Consider the following 15,063-nt stretch of genomic DNA (forward strand, 5'->3'; position numbering starts at 1 on the left):
CATACATTTAGAATGAAAATACAGCGTAGAGATTAAAAATGTAAATATTACTGAACTCACACAATTTCTCCATGGTGGCTGAAGAAGACCCAAGGTCTTTTTTAAATGATTTAGCAAAGAGATCATCTCTGCCGAGCCCCAAAGAGGGCTTGCTGTTCGTTCCCTAATCCCAGCCACATTTTGAAGGTGTAACAATCCATTTTCTGAGTCCGTTTCAAGCGAGAGCTGGCTGCGCTCTGGCCAGTCACTGACTCTCCATTCATCCACAATCGCTGGCAGACGGCACCCTCCTATTTGTGTGCAGCTGGACCCTTTCATTATTTACACTTGAAATGATAATGGCATCATGTGTGCGCAGCTGCATTATTTGCATCCACACGCCACGCTGCCGAATTCGTGTGACAAAACAGGAGCGGCGCATCCTCCTGCAACATTTAAATGCTAACGACATTCAGACGTGGAGGCTTTCTTCTCGTGCGGTTGAAAAGAAAACGGAGCACATCCAAGAAGCCAAACATGAAAGAGAGGAAAATGTTCAACGTTGGGCCTTTAGGGTTTACGAAAAGTGAAACAAATTTTCCCAGCGCCGTGCAGCGCTGAGATTTCCGGGCAGGGCATGTCTCTCTTTTTGAGGCTGACTCTTTGATTCCCTGTGGAGTAAGGGTTTGAAATGCAGGAGGGGAGAGGGGTGGAGGGCAAAATGCCACTAATTTTAACAGATAGTGCAGATTATAAGAGGAACATGATTGGCAAAGAGCTTGGAGTAAAAGAGAAGAAGGCTTTATTTAGGTCTGAACACTGTAACAAATATAGCAGACATTCCACGTATACATTTACAGTCACTGCAGCGGTAGAAACTGCTAGAAGACACTACAAAACTTGGGCAAACAACTCAGCCCTGAATGTACATTGACACCTAATATTAATCTCCGCCTGTCAGCTCTCCTGGACATCAATCAGTTCAGCGTTAAATCAGCTGGGACTATATGGCGATGAAGACGATGGCGGCTGCTTGTGCCATGGAGGTGCCCCAGCACAAACGCTGGGGCGCCTCCAGAAAGTTTTTGAAAGACGACAGGAATGGTTACATGTCATTTCTTCCAAGTCCTTGTCAAGTACCAAGTCTTTAAGGAGCAGGTCTGAGTCAAATCTCAGGTTACAGAGGACCAAGACAAAATCCTAGGGGGGCAAGTCCAAATTAAGTCTTGAGTTTACGGGAAGCAAGTCCGAATCATGTCTCAAGCTACTAAGGACTAAGTCTAAGTCAAAAGCCGGTGTTTTTCAGGAGCAATTTCAAATTAATGACAAATGCAAGTCTAGCCTCAAGGGTTAACGATTAGAGGAGGTTCCCCATGTAACAATCCACGTCACTGAGTTCAATACCTGGTCATTGGCTGCATGGCTACCTGTTTCTCTCTGGCCTCTTTCCCATCCTCTGTCAACAAAGGCCACTAATGCCACACACACACAAAAAAAATCTATGTCTCAAATCTTTTGCCATAAATCTCGTTAATCTTTAAGTCCAAGTCAAGTTGCTATGGGGTCAGCCAAAGTCTCAAGTTACTTGCCTCAAGTCCAAGATGAATCTTATTATCCATTAACTCGTTCAACATTTTCACATCCGATGCATCTCATCTAATTGAAACACACAAACATTTGTAATCTTTACATTTTTGAGAAGATTAAATTCAACATGTAAGAAAAAATATTAAATACTGGTGTTATTTATATATATTTTTAAAAAATTAAAATGGCAACATATTTACCTGGATAATGATATAAATATGCAGTTATGTTCTATGAAAAATAGCAGAGAAATATTAACATGATTTAACGTTGAATTTCTGCACTAAATAAGTTAATACCTGTTGATCCCCTTGCTTGAAATGCTCTAGCTCTTTACGGTGTGTTATGTTGGGTTTGGAGGGTTTTCTTCTTACTTTGAGTGGGATTATTAAAAAAAAAAGAAAAAAAAAAGATAGTAGGAAACCCTCTTAAAAGCTTTTCTGTCAGGTCTAAACTATAATTTCCCATTTATGGAACAAATAACAAAACAAAGAGATTTGTTTATTTCTGCTTAAATGTAACAACTTGTGCTTTTCATTTTTGAAGAATCAGGAGTGCCTTTGTCGTTTCTAAGTTAAGGCCTAAATTTACAGAGTGTAGATGAGAAACTAAATACCCCCCACGTGTTGTTTGGACACCGGAAAATGAACATCTTTAAGGATAACCACTCCCCCCCACCCCTCCCATACTTTGGAGGCACAACTGCTCATGTGATGCTCAATTAACAAACTCAAATTGATTTTCTCGGTGAAATTCAGTTAGAACCGTGTCTAGAATCTATTTCCGAGTCGAGTAATCAGTTTTCTCTCTGCCACTCGTTCCCTACAATTCAGAACAAGAACTTTTCAAAAAGACAGTCCTTTCTAGATTTTGTTTTGCTATGTACATTTTTTTTTACATCGAAATGGCACGAATGAGCTTATTATTCCCGACAGAAGACATATTCAGTGTAGCTTGTCCAGATCTTGTCCTCGTTTGGATCGTTGCTGGTGTAGGCGCAGGTACCCGTGGAGCTGCAGGCCACCATGTGAAAGCCCGCCTCTGTCAGCTTGTCAAACGCCTGCTCCAGAAAATTATACTTCAGGTAGTAGCGGGAGGTGTACCTCTCCGGGGGCCTGTCCGGGTCCCTGCTCTCGTTCAGCGTCTCCCCGAACACCTCTTTCGCCAGAGAGGTCTTCCCGCACACGGTGATGCGCGCCACCCTCCGGAACTTGGCGTCGGTCTGGATGTCCCTACCGATCGTGTAGGAGCCGCGGTATCCTATGGTGATGTACCCGGACTTTCTGGAGTCCAGAGACGGTGAGCGCATGGCCCCGCTGGCGGACAGGGCGCGCAGCGGCTCCCCGGAGGAGGAGCAGCACTGCGCGCCGTCCTCCGTGTCGCTCTGGCTGATCTCCTCGCTGATCGAGTTGTCCTTACTCACCCGCGGGCTGAGGCGCTTAGCCAGGTCCCGCAGCAAGAAAAAGTCAGCCTCCCTCTGCAGGCGGCTCTTCTCCGGGAAGTAGTCCGGGAGGACCAAGTTCAGGTCTCTCAGGTAGTCGAGGATGTATCGGAACAGGAAGCCGTCCCTGTCCAAGAAGAAGCGCCCCTTGCTGTCTCTCGCCAGCTCCTTGGGGGACTTCTTGCTGAACATGTTCCACAGGAGCGAGTCCGGCACGGCGATCAGAGTTTTGTGCCTGGTCACGTACACCTGCCCGCCGACGTTCAGCTCGATGATCTCTGAAAACGGGGAGCCCGAGTCCCCGCAGCCGGACGCGGCGCGCTCCGTGTCGGCCAGTGCCATGTTCTCCGAGCCGCTCTGCGCTGCAGCAGGAGGATCAGTGGGAAGGAACAACGAGGTGCCAGCGGCGGCAGCCTGCTTATGAAGACTGGGCTTACCATGTGCGTGTGTGCGCGTACTCACAGGGGTGACTGATAAATTAACATTTAACTGTTGAGATGCTGCCGTGAGGGGCGCCTCTGCAGCTTCCTACTCCCGTTTTCTCGCTCGCCTCTCACACGCAAATACAAATACGGACAGACAAGGACGGAGAGGAGAGGAGAGGAGAGGAGAGGAGAGGATGAACGCAAATGATATCCTCCGGTTTCAGGGGCGTTACCTCAGAGAGACACGGAGGGGCATTTCCCACCCCTTACATTTTAAATAGAATATCACCAAAAAAAAACAGTTAATTCATAAAAGTTATATAAATTCATTCACACAAAGTGGTGGATTTCAAGTATTAGCTGATAAGTCAGTCTTATATTCAGAAAAGTCATTTTCTCATATAAACTGGCTGTTCGCACACAGGGAGCTGTTTCCACACGTTAACAGAAGGTTAAGTGGAAGGAGAAACTCCTTCCACACGACAACCAGAAAAAAAAAAATCTGAAGCAATTACAGCATTCGAGAGTTGATGGACAAATCAAATCACATGCACTGCAGCAGCTTGACTCAACTTCAACGTCAGGGGCCATCTTATCTGACTGAGGAGGAAAAGATGGAATTACTGCTCCGCGCTGCAAAGTCCTCTTTTTAGCTGAAAATAAATGTTGCATCTCAATTCAAAATGAGCATCCCACAGTCTGGAGGGAGTGGGGCAGAGTCACAGGAGAAGTGAAGTGTCCATCAAATCCAAAATGGTGATTGGATGCAGTATAAAGCATGGACATATTTTAGGTCGATTTCTAAAGTTAAAAAAAAAAAAAAAGAAAGAAAAATTTTTGGATTGCTTTTATGGATTACTGTAGTTTTCTGAGAAACCGAATTTAATTTTTTCTGTATCTGTAAGTCATACTTATCAAAGTTAGGGGGAAAATACATTAATTACACCACAATAACTTACACTTTTTAAACTGGATAAGTCAGATAAATAAATTTTCCATCTGTATGTGGCTAATATATCTTAATATGAATTTCAGAAAGGAGTGTAAAAGATCCAAGAAGTTGTTCTAAGACGTTTATTTATTTATTTATTTATTTATTTATTTATTTATTTATTTATTTATTTTTATGACTGTATGCATTTTTCAATCTTTTGTCTGTCACTCGCTCATGGATTCACTCTTTCCGCTCCTTAAGTATCACAGCATGAAACTCCTGAATGCTCTCATGGCTCATTATGGCTCTCAATTAATGTCCGAGCTTCTCTTGATTATCTGAATAATCCAAGAAATGTCCAGAATTATTCCAACTGATATCTGTTACTCTAAGGCATCGGACATAAAACATGGAAAGAGCGACACCTATTGTCCTGGAGATGGAAATGCAGCCAGTGAACACAAACCCCAGTTTTTAGAGTGGAGAAGCAAAACCAGGAAATGAAGGGAGGGCTTTCATCTCAGAAAAAAACAAAAAAATATTATTATTATATATATCTATGATCTATAATATATATAATTTATTTGCACACAGTGATTTTTTTTCCTGTTCATAATTGGTTATTGCAAAAATAATTGAACACATTTTACATTTCTTCCTCTAAGAATGACAGGTTATGTAGTCAAAAAGTTAATATATTCATTGTCTCTGTTCCCTGTAGCAATAACTGCGGTTGCAGGTTGCACAATATGCTCAAATAAAGGCATTTAAAGGGCCAGAATCAGAGCTTTTATAGATAGAAGTGTAGTTTCCCTGGGATTGGGAGAAAAGAAGCATGCATGCATGCATGCCAATGAATTTGTTCTGCAAAATGATATTTAACGTGAGACAGGAAAAGGAAATGCATAAGATTTTAGCTGAGGTGTGAAACCAGAGGAAGTGTTTGAGGAAGTTGCGGGACTGGATTGCTCGAAAGCGAAATAAAAATCCCTGCCAGCAGAGGACTGATGGCATGCTATTATCAAACTGAATTTTCTTAGGTGTATTCAAGGCATAAAGGTAATAAATGATAATCTAAGCAGACCTTGGTTAGTCATTATGACAAACTCTATTTGGGACTCTTGTATTAAGATGGAGTTAGAATGAAACCACAAAGCCAGCTGTAAATAAAACATGTTTAGAAGAGAAATTAAAATGAGAAAATTAAAAATTTTGAATGCTTCCTTGCTATGTACCTGTGTTACAACCTGAAAGGAAAACATAAATAATAATTTTTATTTTTATTTTTTTACTTCTTGGAAATCTTCACAGGATGCTGCTTTCAATAATTGGGTGTTGCTGTTTTGAAACCATAACTTGTCATTTTTGAAGTTGCGTAATTTTCCTGTGCTTGATGTTAATTACACAGAGTCCAGAAAATATTCACACGCCCCATTCATTAACGTTGCATAATGAAAACTTTTAAGATTGTTCCTTTTTTTTTATGAGCAGTTGTCTGCTTTTCTAATTTCTTCATTTCCATCTCTAGCTGTTTGAAGTCAAACAATCTTTGTCAGGTGACTGCGGGTCGGTGACTGGTTTAGACTCATGACAAATTTTTCGGTACAGAACTTCCTATTTCAAAATACTGAATTTCCATTGTCCGTGGTCTCAAAAACACACGTATTGTGAAAGACAAAGACAAGTTTTTTTATCCCCAGGTTACGAGGCCGAGGCAGTACAGAAGGTCAAGTAGCTCTTCTTGAATCGATTAGTTCTGCATGAAAGTCAGAAATAAACATTTGATTATTGTTTTGATTACAGGTATGCTAGAAAATTGTGTAAAGATAGAATGTTAAAAAGGTCATTAATGTATTTAGATACAAATGAAAACAGATGGTTGCATTTATATTTCTCACTGACACACAAAAGTGTTCCTGTTTTAGGCCAGGTGGGAAGATATATAATAGCGTATGTAATTTAATATTGTTTCTTTTCACTAAGTGGCAGACTAATACATATATTAATACATATACTATATATTTTTTTACTTTTGCTTTATTACTTCGTTCACTTTCAGAAGTTTACATACACTTCCTCATTTGGCACCATTCCGTTTATGTTGAATAATGTAAGTCATAAAGACATTTCACAACAGCTTGTTGGGAGTTTTGACCCATTCCTTCCGTCAGAACTGGTGTAACTGAGTCAGATTTGTACACTGCCTTGCTCAAATACGTACTTTCAGATATTCCCACAAACTCTCCATAGGACTGAGATGAGGGCTTTGTGATGACCTTGTTGTCCTTAAGCCATTTTGTAACTAATTTGGTTGTTTAATTAGTGTCCCCGTCCATTTGGAAGACTATTTTTTTTCCCCAAGCTTTAACTTCCTGGCTGATATTTCACCCGTTATTTCAATATTTCCTCATTATGTTCTTTCCTTGTCATGCCCTCTAAAGCGTGAAGTCCAAGTTGTCTCTTCTTCTGCAAACACCCCACCACTTGATGCTGCCACCCCCGTACTTGACAGTAGCAGATGATGTCCTCAGTCTTTGCAAGTTTTTACTTTTCCCTCTAAATGTAACGATCATGGCCAGTTTTAGATTCATCGGCCCGCACAACTATTCTCCAAGCGTTATAATATTATATCTATAATTGAACATGCCATTTAAGAAGATGATGTTGACACTAAAACAAAAGCAAAACAACTCGCAGCACATTTCCCAAAACAGTCGATAAAATCAAGGATAAGGAAACATTCAGTCATTGTGAAAGTACACACTTCTCATCAAGGGTGGATTGAAGCCACTTTGGAAATTTGGCCGACCAGCCCTCACGCAGGCGAGCTAGCTATAAAAGACGAGGACTCTCACATGTTCTGTCACTTCAGCGCCTGGTTGAGTGCGAACAATGCTGCGGAAGGTATCGCAGATTTCTTTCACTCCCAGATTTGAATTTTCTCAGCGTTTTCTCTGCAATACTTTCTCAGCTTTTTTGTGTGTGTTTTGCTCTATTTATTCCACATTAATCTTGTTTGTTCTCAAGCAGCTGTTTTCTTTCTTTTTTTTTGTTTGTTTGCTTTCACTTCTCCAGGGTGTTACCGAGAGCTTTGGAGCTGCTATCCACGCCCTGGGTGCCTCTCAGCTGACAGATGGTGTGATTAACAGGAGCAAAAGGATGATGCTGGACACCCTGGGTGTTGGGCTGTTAGGAACCCAGACAGCTGTCTTCAACAAGATTCTTAAGTACAGCCAGGTAAGCCGAGACGAGTCAAATCATCCGTTTTCCTAACGCGAGCTACATTTACCTAAGTCCTGCTCTTCCTCACTTGACCTGTTCCTGCTGAGATTTTGAGTAAAATCTGAAAGCGAGCGCCGCTGCTCACTAAAGATCACTTTTCATGCGTTGGTCTGATTGCAGCTGTTCACATCTGAGCACAGAAGCAGCATTTGGGGAAGATCAGACAGAACGCTGCCTCCTTGTTATGCCGCGCTCGTCAACGGCATCGCAGTAAGTTTCGACGCAGAAATGCACCACAATAGAAAGTTAACACTCCACATTTTATCACATTCCAACCACAGCTTTTTGCAACTGGTTTGTATTATTGTGTTGGTAAAATCTCAACAAAACATATTAAAGTTGCGAACTACTCATGCAAAATTTTGTGCATTGTACAATTTGTCTCTCTTTTGACCTTTGATGACCCCTGTGACTCAAGGTTCACTCCATGGACTTTGATGACACATGGCATCCAGCGACTCATCCTTCTGGAGCCGTTCTGCCGGCTCTGCTGGCCCTGGCCGAGACGCTGCCCAGCCGGCCTTCTGGTCTGGACTTGCTGCTGGCGTTCAACGTTGGCATCGAGGTGCAAGGCAGGCTGATGAGATTCTCCAGGGAGGCTTACAATATCCCCGAAAGGTGGGAAACGTTTGGCATTCTCTGAAACCATTAAGATTACTTTCAGATTATTCTCACCCAGTTGTAAGTGGATGAATCCCTGAAGACATGTGAGCCTTAAAAGGCTTGTTCACCCAGTTATAAAATAAAAAAACTGTAAGTCATTAAAAGTGTATCAATATTTCAGAAAGTTTTTTTTATTATTATTACATTACACTTCTGTTCACCTGGGATTACGAAACAGCATACATTTTTGAAACACTTCAATTTTTTCCCGATTTTGTCATGTTGAAACCATAATTTTTAATGTAAAGTGGAAGGAATAATAATAATAATAATAATAATAATAATAATAATAATAATAATAATAATAATAATAATAATGTTATATTAAATTATTAATCTGATAACTATTTTTAACTGATGTTTTTGTCATAATTTCAGTTTTGCTTTTCAATAAAAAAAAAGTAAGTTAAAATAATTTTCTGATTAGGTGTCAGTCAAATTAACCAAGCTGTTTTGCTCCTCAAGCTGGCGTAGCAAGCAACAAATGGAAAAGCTTGACAAGAAAAAAAGCCAAAGAAACCGCCCAGTTGTGGAGGACAATGCTGCAAATAACCATAAGTAATAAACTGTGGAAATAAAATAAAATTTGATGTAATTAGTATAAAATATTACAGATTTTCTTACAAAATTTTCCACCACAGTAAAGTACTCATGACCATCTACAATCAGACGGTGTCAGGCTGTATTTACGCTAAACGAAGGAGAAAAGAAAACATTTTAAGAGCTGATGTTTCTTTATATATTTTGTAGCATAGTCTGTGGATTTTAAAAGTGGGCCCCTGGCCAGTGGTTAATGTGTTTTGAGGGACCATAGCAAAGAAAGGTCCTTCTTTAGACAGATTCAAGTTTTTTGTCTCTTCTTTTGCAAAATGGCTCAACTTAAGTCAGATTGGGTGGAGAAGCTCTGTCAACGTCCATTTACAAGTTTCCTCATTGGGTTTTAGGTGTGGCCATTCTAGAAAAAAAAAAAAGAGAGAGAGAGAGAGAAATCAGTGTGCTTTAATCTAAAATGCTCTGGTTGAGTCTCAGGTTGTTATTCTGATGGGAGATTAACCTTCGCCCTAGTCTGGAGTGTTTTGCAACTTTTTTCTCTGTGTTTTCAGTGTTCCTGTTAAAGAAAAGCATCTCCTCTGACCCAAACACCTTTTTACCACATGATTGCTAGATATCCTATGATAATTCTATCCTATTGTGGCGACATGCTAACAATTTCCTGCTGTTTTCTTATTAAACCTATTGTCTGTTTACTATTTCAACAGGTGACTGTTGAAATAGTAGAAGATTGTTGATTTTTTTCAACAATCTTCTTGCCTGGTGTTTCAGCTTTGGTTTGACATGCTGATGTGGTACAACTGCACGTTTCTTTGTGTTAGTACATCCCGGTAAAATGCCTCATATTATAGTTGTAACATGACAAAATATGAAAAATACTTTTGCATTTAACTGTACTTGATTAGTTTCTCATGAAGTTTCTATGGTTTACAAGCACAGGAAATTGTTTTATTGTCCACAAACATTCTAACGTGGCCCTTCGTTTTGAATCCTCAGGTTCCACCCTCCCAGCATAGTTGGAGTGATGGGGAGCGCCGCGGCCTCCGCCAAACTCCTCGGCCTGTCTCCTCCTCAGTGCAGTCACGCGCTGGCCATCGCAGCCTCCTCTGCCGGGGCGCCTTTGGCCAACGCCGCCACTCAAACCAAGCCCTTCCACATAGGGAATGCAGCTCGGAGAGGCTTAGAAGCTGCCCGGCTGGCACAGATGGGACTGGAGGGAAACCCCTCCATGCTGGACATGGACGTCGGTTTGGGAGTTTACTACAATGACTACAGCCCTTCCACGATGCCAGATTGTGCCTCTGGTGTCTTCAGGTGGATCCTGGAAGATCAGGATGTGGCATTCAAGCGCATCCCTGCTCACCTGGCCATGCACTGGCTGGTGGATGCAGCTCAAGCGGCCCGTGGGAAGCTCCAAGAGGCGGCCTGGAACTTTGACCTCAGCCAGATCCAAAGGGTCACCCTGAAAGTGCCTCCATCCAAGTACATTAACTGCCCCTTTCCCACCACGGAGCATCAGGCCAGGCACTCCTTCCAGTTCAACGCCTGCTCGGCCCTGCTGGACGGCAAGGTGACGGTGGCTTCCTTCGACCCGGCTCAAATTAACCGCCCCACTCTGAAGGAGCTCCTTTCTAAAGTTGAGGTGAAGACGCCGGCGGACAACCATCCCAGCTTCGACAAGATGTACTGCGAGGTCCAGATAGAGACGGCTCAGGGAGAAAGCTGCACAGCCAGATGCAATACCTTTTACGGCCACTGGAGGAAGCCTCTGAGTCAGGAGGACCTGGTGGAGAAGTTCATAGTTAACGCTTCGTCGGTATTGTGCACGGAGGGAGTGGAGGGAGTGATTGATGTGATTGGGAACATTGAGAAGGTGCCGGAGAGCTCGGTCTTGGGCTCGTATCTGAGGATGACCAGTAACACGCTCGAGCAGGTGTACAGCACAAGAATGATCTGACTGAGTGATTTAAAGGGACAGTGTTATGCAAAATATACTCAACGTCCTGTTATAGTGTTATTCCCTCATCAAAAGCATACCTGAAGTGTTGCTTTGATTTTTTTCCCATGAATGATTGAGGAATCCTTGTGGTCTATACCATCCCTGCCTTTTTTCATCCTCACCAACTCAGCTCCTTCAGACTAGACAGCAGCAATTAGCAAACACCTGAACTGAGCAGCTACTGAGCTAAGGAGTTACTGGCTGTATGATGAGATGCAGGTAAAAACATTAACAGAGGAATGTTGTGATGATGCTAAATGTGCTGGAAAGAGCAGGAGCTTCTTAAAGAGACAGAGCCTCGATTTCAAGGCGCTAAATTGCAAAGTCCAATTTCTTTTAAGTCATGTTTTATATATACACAATTGTTGAAGAGAAGCTGGGAGTTACTTGACTGTACTTTAAAATGGTGTGACATGCCTAGAAAACATAACACTGTCTCTTTCAAATAAGAAAATGTAAATATTTTTTATTGCCGGAGAGATTTGGGTGAAATAAATTGAACTGCAAAGCAAGTTTTCTTTATTGATCCTCAGAAATTTAATCAACAATGACGGTGTTAGAATACAATGAAATAAATCCTTTTTTTTTTTTTTTTGGTGAACCAAAAGTTTCAAACATGATGCAGACGTCAGAACAATCCCCAAAAAGCTAACATTTCAAGAGTATCTCTTTTTAATCGAATTTAAATCTCCTTGTTAACTGAGCAGCTGCCTACAAAAATAACTTGGCAAATCTACACTCCGACATTCGTTTCTGCGTTCTTCTGCCGAATCAGGCCATCTTCAAGACGCCCTGCACCATGGAGCCGATCCCGTCAAAGATCTCGTGGATAGGAGCGTCGCACATGAAGGCGCAGGTGGTGACCAGCTTGTTCTTCTCGTCCACGTGGCTCTCGCCGACGCCCTTGCTGACATGCTTGCAGCCCAGCTGGTTGATGGCGTCGGCCGTTCCCGCCGTGTCTGGATACCTGAGCAGGGGAAACAAAATAAGAGTTAATTGCTGCGTGAAGCGACGGTTTAATCGTCAGACGGTCAGACCAAGATTTTTCCCTTTTTTTTTAAACTAAATACCAGAATTTTTTTTTATTTTTCTAAGTTCTAAGTGCTTTAACATAAAAAGCTGTGGAAGTGATTGGTCATTACGGCCATCCTTACATTTGGACTAGAACGGCAGAACCTTGTAAGCCTGAGATTAACCACTCGAGTCTGCAGAAAATGTCGGATGGTTAAAGTTTGTCCTGTAGCTCAGTGAAGGAAAAAAAATGAATTAATGCTGCAGAAAAAAAACACAAGATCCTCCATAATGGAACCTCTTGGTCCTCATAGTCTCTTTTTTCATCAGCGATATTTTCTAGCTCGACTCCAGCTTCACAGCAGATGTTTTGATCACTTCTAAAAGTCTTGAAAGCTTGAGTTTCATTGTCACACAGTCAGAGGTGAAAACTGCTATGAAACGGCATGTGTCATGAAATCCATGAGTACAACTTGATTACTGTAAATGATCATTTGCCTGACATTGTGAAACCAACCCTGCAGCATTTGCACGTTCCCTGAAAATGCTTCCTTCCTCGTCGACGTGAAAAATCGGCATTATGCCAAAACTCTAGTGGTCGTGCGGCCACGCTGTTCTGAACGTGTAGAGGAAGTTGGGGTTAGGAGAACTGGTCAATTTCTCTTTCCATATGTAGTTATGAGAAAGGAGAGAATTTTTTAGCAAACCTGCAGTTTCATTAGGAATTAAGGAAATGCGTTTGCTTCATTCCACTAATTCCCACCCGGTATGGAGCGTTTAACACTCACTTGCTGTCCTTCTCGATGCCGACGGTGACCTCGCAGCCCGGGAGCACCTTGGCTGCCAGGACGGGCGAGATGCAGCAGAGGCCGATGGGTTTGCCTTCGCTGTGGAACGCCTGCAGAGCGGCCTTCACCTCGTCGTTGACGGAGCAGTCCTTCCCCTGCACTGCCCACGTACACAGGTTCTTCGCCGCCCCAAAACCACCTGAGAAACAAAAAAAACAGGGAGTTACAGCACAGCTTTCACTTCCACCGCCCACTGTAACATCTGTCGGGAGGTAACTGCAATCAAGGAGGCCGAAGCAGCGGTGGATAAACCTGGGAATACGATGGCGTCATGGTCTTTGGCACTGAGCTTAGACAGATCCTGGATGTTCCCACGGGCGAGTCGTGCGCTCTCCACCAGAACGTTTCTCTTCTCCTCGGAAGGTTCACCTTTCAGGTGATTGACCACGTGCATCTGGTCGACGTTGGGAGCAAACATTTGCACCTGGAAGCGAGGAAAAACGGAGAGGAAGCAATTTTTATCAACAGAACACAACCAGCGTAGCAAACTGAAAACTATACGAGTAAAACTAAGATTTTAAAAGAATAAAGGATATCAGATTTCTTGAGGAGCTTTTTACGCTTTCTTGTTTTAAAGAGTGATATTTTAACGTCCCAGCAGCCAGTGAATGCAGCATTTAAACATCTGCGTTGACTGGAACACCCAGAAGAAGGAGGAAAGCCAACAATATGCATGGATGGTTTTGGGCTTTTAAATATGGATTTGAGCCATTCTTTTTCCCAGATGGAATAATTTTAAAGTGAGTTTATTTTCTCCAGCTTACACAGGGTCAAAAATACACATGCATGTTTAAAGCTACAATAACAAACACCAATATTTGAACATAAACTTTGCATCAAGTTTCAGTAAAACCTAGCTTCAGGCATAATTCTGCCCGAACACTCTTTATTAGAAACGGTTGAGCACATTTAAACTGGACTTCACTGTTATATTAGAGGTTATTCCAGATGATTAATAATTGACTGTTTAATTCATTAGAAAACTAGTTTTTAGTGGACTGGAGGGTCGAGCGCACCCTATGGTCCTCTCAGCTGCTCTCATTGCAGAGTATTTTGATCCTGAGCACTTCAGTTGCCAAACCAGGCTGTGATGCATGTCTGGACTTCCTCCAAAGTGAAGTGAAGTTGCGGTGTCTTCACTTCAACAACAATATGTGAGAATAAAGACTAAGAAAGTTGTCCCTGTTCCAAGACTGACCTCTTTAAGATTAACTGAAATTTTGAGCATAATTTCTCCTGGAGAGAATTTCTATTTTGAGCTACTTGGCTACAATGACAGACAAAATGTTTGAGGGGGGTCGCAGAATCTTTCAAACTGGGTTTTATTGATTCTACCTTTAGTGGAGAATAATCTAGTCCTGCTTTGAAGAATGCTGTAGTTTTTTTTTTTTTTTTTAAGCTAGAGCAGGTTAAATTTCATTTTGGTGAATATAGTGGAAATCGCTCTTTAGCTTTAGTTATCCGAATCGGAAGCTAACCTCAGCTTCCCTAATGTCACTCAGTATTGCTGAACAGCTTATAGAGGTCAGGTCATTTTCACGCAGATCACATCAGCACTGCGTGTAATTCTGACATAATGAATCCCTCTGATTGACTTCAATATGTGGCAGAGTGACTAATTCATACTTTCGCCAACTTCACACCTCAAACCACACAAGGGTCAGACCCTGCAAATAAAGCAGACTTACAGTGGCACCTCCTCTGCTCAGATGGACCAGAACAGCCGAGGCCTCATGGATTTCACTTCCATCATAAACCCCGCAGCCCGCCAGCACCACAGCGACGCGTTTAGCCATCTGGGAGGAATAAAAGCTTTTATTCAGAGTCTGGACCGTCCTGAGAGTCAGTAGGCTGCGACTACTGTGCTGGAGAAGGCTGAGCAGCATGTCGGACGGCCCCTTTCTAACTCTGCTTCCTCTTCTGTGGATTACAAGGGGCGTGAGATGGTGTTCGGGCACGTTAGCTCATTAGCGCCCTCGTGTGTTTGAACAGGAGCGTCACCACGGTACGTTTGAGAAAATATCCAAAAAGCATAATGGTTTTGTTTGTTTTTTTGCTTTATCTAAACACAGTTTTCGATTATTTTTTTTATAAGCAAGCACTAAAATAAGTTATATTCCTACTTTATTAATTTGGAAAAGACACTGAATTTAAACATAATGTGTAATTAAATACAGTTGAATTGTGCAGTGAATTTTGAATTAAGCTTAAAAAAAGTTTTGCTTGACATTTACATGAAAATATTAAAATAAACTAGCATTAATTGCGTTTTGGTATTGTGCAATTTCAAACTAAAACCTCCACCAGAAAAATTATTTTTATTCCCTGCAGGAAAAAATATA

General features: G+C 41.9%; 3 protein-coding genes across 4 annotated transcripts; 1 reads left to right on the top strand and 2 right to left on the bottom strand.

Moving 5' to 3' along the window:
* Positions 1 to 764: 764 nt before the first annotated feature.
* kctd12.1 (potassium channel tetramerisation domain containing 12.1) lies at positions 765 to 3,633 on the bottom strand. The gene has a single exon (XM_017307896.1). The coding sequence runs from the start codon at positions 3,347 to 3,349 to the stop codon at positions 2,489 to 2,491; it is 861 nt and encodes a 286-aa protein (XP_017163385.1). The 5' UTR covers positions 3,350 to 3,633; the 3' UTR covers positions 765 to 2,488.
* A 3,528-nt stretch (positions 3,634 to 7,161) lies between these two features.
* acod1 (aconitate decarboxylase 1) lies at positions 7,162 to 11,316 on the top strand. 2 transcript variants are annotated; one of them, XM_008433674.2, is made up of 5 exons: positions 7,162 to 7,270; positions 7,442 to 7,603; positions 7,769 to 7,858; positions 8,067 to 8,266; positions 9,860 to 11,316. In XM_008433674.2, the coding sequence occupies exons 1-5, from the start codon at positions 7,259 to 7,261 to the stop codon at positions 10,818 to 10,820; spliced, it is 1,425 nt and encodes a 474-aa protein (XP_008431896.1). In that variant the 5' UTR covers positions 7,162 to 7,258; the 3' UTR covers positions 10,821 to 11,316. The 2 variants fall into 2 exon arrangements, with proteins under 2 accessions (XP_008431896.1, XP_008431888.1); XM_008433666.2 differs by having other exon boundaries at positions 7,162 to 7,603.
* Positions 11,317 to 11,358: 42 nt separating this feature from the next.
* On the bottom strand, positions 11,359 to 14,646 carry LOC103479317 (ES1 protein homolog, mitochondrial). The gene is made up of 4 exons (XM_008433683.2): positions 14,410 to 14,646; positions 12,974 to 13,145; positions 12,662 to 12,860; positions 11,359 to 11,829 (listed from the first exon to the last, which is right to left on the bottom strand). Exons 1-4 carry the CDS (start codon positions 14,605 to 14,607, stop codon positions 11,634 to 11,636), a joined length of 765 nt encoding a protein of 254 aa, XP_008431905.1. The 5' UTR covers positions 14,608 to 14,646; the 3' UTR covers positions 11,359 to 11,633.
* Between the last annotated feature and the right edge of the window lie 417 nt (positions 14,647 to 15,063).

Source organism: Poecilia reticulata, linkage group LG2 (assembly GCF_000633615.1).
Source record: "Poecilia reticulata strain Guanapo linkage group LG2, Guppy_female_1.0+MT, whole genome shotgun sequence".
Taxonomy (NCBI): domain Eukaryota; kingdom Metazoa; phylum Chordata; class Actinopteri; order Cyprinodontiformes; family Poeciliidae; genus Poecilia; species Poecilia reticulata.

Coding starts and splice junctions, on each gene's coding strand:
- kctd12.1 (XM_017307896.1), bottom strand. CDS start 3,349: ATGGCACTGGCCGACACGGAGCGCGCCGCGTCCGGCTGCGGGGACTCG.
- acod1 (XM_008433666.2), top strand. CDS start 7,259: ATGCTGCGGAAGGTATCGCAGATTTCTTTCACTCCCAGATTTGAATTT. Junction 7,859..8,066: donor CGCTCGTCAACGGCATCGCA/GTAAGTTTCGAC, acceptor CTGTGACTCAAG/GTTCACTCCATGGACTTTGA. Junction 8,267..9,859: donor GCTTACAATATCCCCGAAAG/GTGGGAAACGTT, acceptor TTGAATCCTCAG/GTTCCACCCTCCCAGCATAG.
- LOC103479317 (XM_008433683.2), bottom strand. CDS start 14,607: ATGCTGCTCAGCCTTCTCCAGCACAGTAGTCGCAGCCTACTGACTCTC. Junction 13,146..14,409: donor TGAGCAGAGGAGGTGCCACT/GTAAGTCTGCTT, acceptor CCTCGCTTCCAG/GTGCAAATGTTTGCTCCCAA. Junction 11,830..12,661: donor GGCATCGAGAAGGACAGCAA/GTGAGTGTTAAA, acceptor TCCCCTGCTCAG/GTATCCAGACACGGCGGGAA.